General features: G+C 34.1%; 1 protein-coding gene across 3 annotated transcripts in view; it reads right to left on the reverse strand.

Moving 5' to 3' along the window:
• Positions 1-3,096: 3,096 nt before the first annotated feature.
• LOC130647370 (aspartyl/asparaginyl beta-hydroxylase-like) overlaps positions 3,097-7,159 on the reverse strand; it is a 6,363-nt gene continuing 2,300 nt past the window's right edge. For all 3 annotated transcript variants that reach the window (XM_057453207.1, XM_057453208.1, XM_057453209.1), the window contains exons 2-7: positions 6,386-7,086; positions 5,813-6,004; positions 5,206-5,345; positions 4,297-4,525; positions 4,007-4,137; positions 3,097-3,470 (exon numbers count right to left, since the gene is read on the reverse strand). In XM_057453207.1, coding sequence (XP_057309190.1) covers positions 3,320-3,470; positions 4,007-4,137; positions 4,297-4,525; positions 5,206-5,345; positions 5,813-6,004; positions 6,386-7,086 — 1,544 coding nt within the window. In that variant the 3' untranslated portion in view covers positions 3,097-3,319. The remainder of the gene's footprint in view (positions 3,471-4,006; positions 4,138-4,296; positions 4,526-5,205; positions 5,346-5,812; positions 6,005-6,385; positions 7,087-7,159) is intronic.

The raw sequence follows: 7,159 nt of genomic DNA on the forward strand, positions 1-7,159 counted from the left end.
AAAATCATAAGAATGCTTTTTTTTAGTTCTAACAAAATGCTTCTTACCAATGTCTTACCAAATAATCAATATGCGTCACAATTATCAAATCGTGACTTATTCATTACTTTGACTTTATTTTATTGATAAGGGTTGGGTTATAAAAATTCTGTTCCCACCTGATCTGCACTGCTTTAAGCTTCTACGATATATACTACTACATCACTCCACAAAAAAATCATATTCTACAACCCAAACACGTTCGTCTGCTCATTTTCACAACTTTGAAAGGATTTATTGGGCAAAGTTGTCTATTTTGAAGAAAATAATATTTTTTTCTTAATTAGCAATTCAAGTTTAAATAACAAAAAAAGGGTTTCATCTTTAACCATATTTTTGTAGCTATGAGGTTGAATTTTTCTTAATTTGTTTTCAAAAAATGGTCAGCATATTTGCATTTACAGCCAGCATTAAAATTTATGGAAACATGCAAATTTTAAGATTTAAAAAAATTCAAATAGGAAGAAACCTATCTTCCTTCCACAAAGTTTTAATTCTTTTTAGCTGTATATGCATAAAGTGTTTAAGCAGACAAAACTTTTTAACAAGTTTAAGCTGCTTCACGATTACCTTTGTCACTCTTCGCAAACCATAAACTTATGTAGGGAACAGAGTCGTTTGTTTAGATAACCACATAATAAGGACAGTAATTAATCAGCAGGGAAAACATAAGTTAGATTATTATGGCCAAATAAGGCTATATATTCACAAAATTAGAAGATGTTGTACCTGACGTCACAGATGTTACATGTTAGAGTTACCCAATCAACCGTATTTTTAAATTTCAATTTTGACATTGAGTCTGGTGAACTACAACCACAATAAAATATTACACATGCCTGTTTTCCCCACCACAGTCCCACATAATGGGGATATATATAGCTAGTTATATATTCCCATCAGCTATTTTTGTCCTTCACTTTAAAATACCAGGGTCTTGAGAACTAGTTTAAAATCGACTGCAAAGGTAATTTGAATGAGGCACACAAGTTATCACTAAATATCAGCCTTTAATGACACGCATAGCTAGGTGTACCATTTATTTAATTTTTTTTTCCTCAACCTACTGATCCTATTTTCAGTTTGCGCAAAATACTGCAACACCGAATAATTTGGCAGCTGCCCAATTTTAATGTACACACATTAAAATGTTTGAAATACTACTTGCTAACTTGCCAAAAGTAGGCTAAAACATAACCATTCCGTGTTGAGATGAAATTAACAAAGGTGGATAAATGAATGAAATAAATGTTTTCAAGAAGAACTGTTGTCAGGGTTTTAGTTTGCAGAATGAAAATCAATAAAAGGGTTTTGTCACTAAAATTTTGACTAAGTTCTTTAGCTATAGCTAGAAGTAGAAGCGAGTTTAAGCATTCACCTAACTACCTGTCCTGTATACTGTCACGAACATTCAGGTTTCACGGTAGGCAGATAAAATAAAAACGTCAATTGCACATTTCCTCAGGAAGTTGAAAACTCTAAAATACATTCACAGCTTTAGCATGGGATATAAATCAGGTTAAACTACAAAAAAAATCAACGCACAAAGCGCACTCACTTCTGTTGTAGTACATTGTACATCTTTTTTTGGAGTTCTCGATTACCCAATGTTTTCAGTATTTTTATTATGGTGCTCCTTCGAGGAGGTTATATTTGTTTACGTTTTTGCGCTCCCTGCGCTGGGGAACCTCTTTTCCAGGGCTTTTACAAATTTTGTTGTCGATGGATAGTAATAAAATAAAAAATATCACTACTATAAATATAAATAAATACTGTTTGTCTGCTGAATCAAATGTTTTTAAAAATTTACTATCCGAAAAATTATATTCTGAAAAAAATTAACCGAACGTCCAACGTTTTTGATAACCGTTTTGTCTTCTCCCATTATATACCATTATATTCATAGCAAAGTAAGATGACCGACAAAAGTTTAAGGTGAAAAAATGGATTTTATTTTTATTTTATTCTTCTGCAGTTTGCACATTTTTAAGCATGAGCATAATGCTTATATTTTTGATTTTGATTGATTGACTCAGAAACTTTCGTGACGTCAAGAATCACTAACGATCGCAAAAAAATTTGGCGATCCAAGCAAACCGCTCATGATACGCAATTTTACGCTAACAAACCTTATGCACATGCTCACATCTCAACCGCTCTAGAATCCGAGCGACCAAAATTTGCTTCAGCCTTTAAAAAGCCTGTCCAACGGCTTGCCTTGTCGAGATCTCAGTAGACTTCCAACTAACATTTTTGTGTAGTGAACAACCAAACTTCGGCTTCGACTAACTTCTGTTTATGTTTTTGTTGCTTGTGCCGGGAGTCTGTGATAAACCGGTTATGGTGATAAAATGTAGATGGAAAAAATAACCCTGGGTTCGTGGTTGTCTCCTTTTGTTTTGCCCCGTAAAAATTGAAATAATGGGTGGGAAATTGTTTAATTTGTCACGGATGCTCCCCAGTTCCATTTTGACGTCCTAACGAGCCATCCTGCCTAGGTAAGAGAAAATAAAAGAAGGCCATAACAATAAATGTTTTTAAACCGGGCTAGTGTCAGGGTTACTTTTGTCTCGCCGTCCCAATAAAACTTTAGGAAATCTCCGAGGAGCTATTGCGTGCTCTAATTTTTTTATTCGATGAATCATTGTAGTTGTTTATAACAATTAATCATTAATCAATCAAGCAAAGTTTGTTTTGCTTTGCATGGAAAAAAATTTTGATTTCCAGTCTCTCGATTACCCAGCGTATTTCCGGTGTCTTTATTAGCGCTCCTTCATAGGCGATAATATATTTGGTTCAACAATAATGTAGCTCACAATCATAGAGCTATTGTAGCATCTGTGACGTGTAAAGAAGAAGATAATCGTCCTGTCTTCTTTTTTTCTTCAACATAAGGAGATGGTCAAGATAGAGAGTAGCGGAGGTAACAGGCACAGAACATTTTTCTACTATGTTTCATGCCTATAATTTCTCTCATTTGGCTAAAAATGTGATTATACTAACGGTGACAAAAACAAGGATTATAGAACCTATTTTACGAGAAAGATCGCGATCGACACCGTTTTAAAATTAAAATATATTTACTTTGTTATTCTAAAAACAGAATAAATTCAGTTCCAGAACATCTTTGCTAACTTTTAAGGATATAGCCTTTACCAATTATTAAGACTGGTTGGTAATTTAATTTGCTTGGTGTAGATGTCGTTTTTAATTTGGTTGACTATTACTAAAAATACTGGTGTTGCATCTTTTTAATTTAGAAGGATCCCATTAATGCCTTTCAAATTGGACGTAATGTTTTTTTCTCCCATTGAGGTACATCCGGATGCCAAAAATCAATAATTAAAATCATTCTAGCCTGTGTTCCATTGTGCCACACTTCATGGTCAAAAGAATCGTCAAAAACAATAACTTTCCCATTTTGCCACGTTCTAAAAATAACAGAACGTGGTTGAATTCATATTATTATCAAGTCCGATATACTCATTAGTATTTTGTAATATATATACAACAAGGTGACGTAACTTTATTAATGATTGACAAAATGGATTAGTTTATCATCTCTTTCACTTTACTTCACTAGGTAAAACATAACACTTAATATGGATGATGTGCATTCAACACCGTCATAGGGTCGTCGTTTAAGGAGGTAAAGCAAAATTGTTAAAGAGGATTAATAAGAACTGGGGTGAAAACAAATAACTTTTTATCAACATTTTCCCAGGGTCTATTTTGGCGTTTTTTATATAGATTTTGGCGCGAAAAAGAAAGAAAAGAAATGTCGAAATCGCGTACCGTATTTCCTCATTTATTCCCCGTTGCGTGACTGGCTTTTTAATTTTAAAGTAAAGCCGGGCTTACTACACAGGCAGGGTAAGTGAAGTATATACAATTTTTTAAAAAGGTGTTGTGTAAAGTGTAACAAATGGCCGGGACAAGATTAAAATTATAAAAGAGATTTTCTTACCTTGTCTCATTACCAGCTCGGATGTAAACATTTTTTGGTACGACTAAACCGAGATGTGACCTTAATCGGCAATTCGTTGGTCCTGTGTGTGGCCAAACGTGTGTGCCAGGTTGCATAATGGAGAATTTGATCTAAAAAGATATAAAACTATAAGTTCTAGTATGGCTTGAAGCATGCAGACACGAGACTTATTCTCTTCTTATAAAGCCTGCTATGAAAACAGGTTTGCCTTGCCAAGACCTCGGTTGAAGTCATACTTCCTGATTGCCAGTTATAATAAAACCAAATACCTGCCCTCTTTGGTTAGAAGTTGCATCCGCCATTTTCATCAACAACTCACATGTTCTTGGCGTTTTAGCACAATTTTTGGTTTCCTTTCGGCCCTGATTGTATAGATCAAACTGTCTCCAATCCCCCTTCTCTGTGAGTTTTTCTGTTTCTAATTGAAACGCTGTTTTCTCTTTGTTTAATAGACTTAACCCTTCGTCACGTATTGTTGCCCAATGGCGCTCCAACAGCCTGTTCATATTGGAAAGCACAAATAGACATTATGTAGTGTGGGCTAGCGAAAACCTGTTATTTATATTTTACGTGGTTAGGCTCCATAATTTTGAGGGATTCACCCTGTCATTTTTTTCACGGGGAGACCCTAAAGGCAGCCTGACCAGACGCCTTATGTGAAGATCGAACCTACGACCTTTCTGTCTTCCTTTATCTTGTTATATTTCTTAAGACACACTTCTAAGGTGTTATTTTCTCATGTAGTAATTTAGTTAGCAAGATATTAACTTACAGTAAAGACCTTCATAAACAAGAAAGCATATGAAAAAAAGATTGGTTTGTTTTAAAAAATATTTACGTTCTCTTTTCGCTTATTGTTTCTAATGGCTATCTCCACCAGATATCATAAAATAGTAGATATAAAAATGTGCCATGCACATTGTAAAGAAGGCACATGTTTCATTACATATCAATCTTAAATATTGTCACACATCGCATTGTCGCAGTATTGGGAAAATGTTTTTAAGGCTAATAGCAAATTTTAGCAATTAATATGTGAAAACTTGGTACTATGGAACACACGATATAATGCAGCGCCTTAAAATTCAGCTTTAAAAGATCTTCTTAACTAGCATTTCGGTTATCAAGGACTCTCAAGCTTTGAGAAACTTTAAAACCAAACAAAAACAGATTATTACCTGAAGTGTTTTTCATAACCAGTTTCTTCTTTCGTCCACCATGGTTGAGCGCGCAGTTTCGTTTGCGCATTATATATGGAACGCTGTTCAGCAGAAGGAAAGATTTTCTTTGCAGCAGCTTCCTGATATATTTCCCATGCCTAAAAAATGTATTTTAGCACGACATGTTTTTTTACAAGCAATTGAAATTTTTAAAATGAAGCTGGAAAGCACTTTTCAGGCTCAAGATATGCTCTGGTTATGCTTAATGGCAAAAAGATTCATAAAAAAACACATGATCAGGCTCAAATATGCTTATTTAAAAAAAATAAAAATAAAAATACTGGATTTAAATTTTAAACATCAGTAATTACAACTTAAATCTCACTACACATTGGTTAATCAAACATAAAAAATAAAAAGAAAAACTGCTCACAAAACAAAAAACATAAAAACTTCGCAAGATTTTCTTAGGCTTTGCATAATGCTTCGCATATGCTTAAAAAAATGACCAATTTCAGTCTACGGACGTTTATAAATATTATTCTTATACATATTATGCTTACAAAAAAGAACATGTAATTACTGAAAAAGAAAGACAAAAATACGTTTTAATGTTTCCTTTTACCTTAGTATTTTGGTGTAACCGATTGTACGCATCACCCAAATGAAAATAAAATTTCGAATCGTCTGCGCCAATTGCTCCACTCCGCACACCAGCCAATAAGTACGGGATACATTCTTTGTATTTCGAATCCATTTTCAAAATGAAGCCAACATGAGAGTTGGCTACGCCATTTGTTGGATCGAGGTTTAACACCTGTGAGGTAGGGTTAACATTAAAGAACAAGAAAAACAGGTAAAAAATCAATAAGTAATCAATGGCAATTGGAGATGATAGTAATTACTATTAGAATGGTTTAGCTCATACAAAGTGCTTGATTTACGCTACAAATATTTTGCTATGAAACAACCAGCTTATTATAATATTTAGCCGTGAAAAGGAGCGCTTATATAGCAGGGCTTTTAAGATTCGAGTGCTTAATGATTGAAACTAAAAACTGCTAAAAGAAAACCTTAATCCCCATATTTTAAGTTGAGAAATGCGCCTTATTTTCGCAATTTAACAATTTTAATCCAAGGCTTTTCAAAGCAATAATGGCATTTTCCGCAAAAGTGCTTATTCAGTTAGCTTCAGTACCTTTTGAAACATAGGATACGCCTGTTTGTTTGCTCCAGCTATCATATGTGCTATTCCTAGCTCGTTCATCACATCTGTCTCGTTTGGTAAGCGTTGATTCAAATCTGATAACGAGGCTATAGCTTTTCTCGACTGCCCAAGAAATATATATTTTTTGGCTTGAGTGATCAAACTGAGTTTCAGTAACTTCGATGTGATTTTCGGTTGCTTAGCAACTTCGCCGTATGCAAGAACAGCCTTTAACAGCATTTCGTTGCTTCTCTGTATTTCTGATAATTTCTCCAAGCATAAAGCCTTACTGTAGATTGCACGCGGGCTGAGACTATACTTGTTATGCAATTTTTCAAAGTACGAAATGCATTTTGGATATTTCTTTTGCTCATAAAGCTTGTCTCCTTCACTTAATTTGGAAATTATATTTTTATCGTAAGAGTTTGTGATAGTGTCTTTCTTCTTTTTCTTTTTTGCAGTTTCATTTTTTACTTTTGTCGTAGTTGGTAAGGGTACAATCAATTTTTCTTCTGTATAATTTTTCTGTATTGCTTCGCTTCTGTTTTTTGTTGTTATCACATCCGTTTGTGGGTTTACTTTCTCCATGTTTACATATACTGCAATCAAGATGGTAAAGAGAAGTAATCCCAGTGTTAGCATATTTACGGACGAGTCACTTTTATGATGTGCGTCGTCAGAAACCTCCATACCTAAAATGATTAGAAAACTTGGTAAAGATGGGGTCATTTTAGTTTGTTGCTTAATATTCTAATCGATTGGGAA

Source organism: Hydractinia symbiolongicarpus, chromosome 6 (genome assembly GCF_029227915.1).
Source record: "Hydractinia symbiolongicarpus strain clone_291-10 chromosome 6, HSymV2.1, whole genome shotgun sequence".
NCBI lineage: Eukaryota > Metazoa > Cnidaria > Hydrozoa > Anthoathecata > Hydractiniidae > Hydractinia > Hydractinia symbiolongicarpus.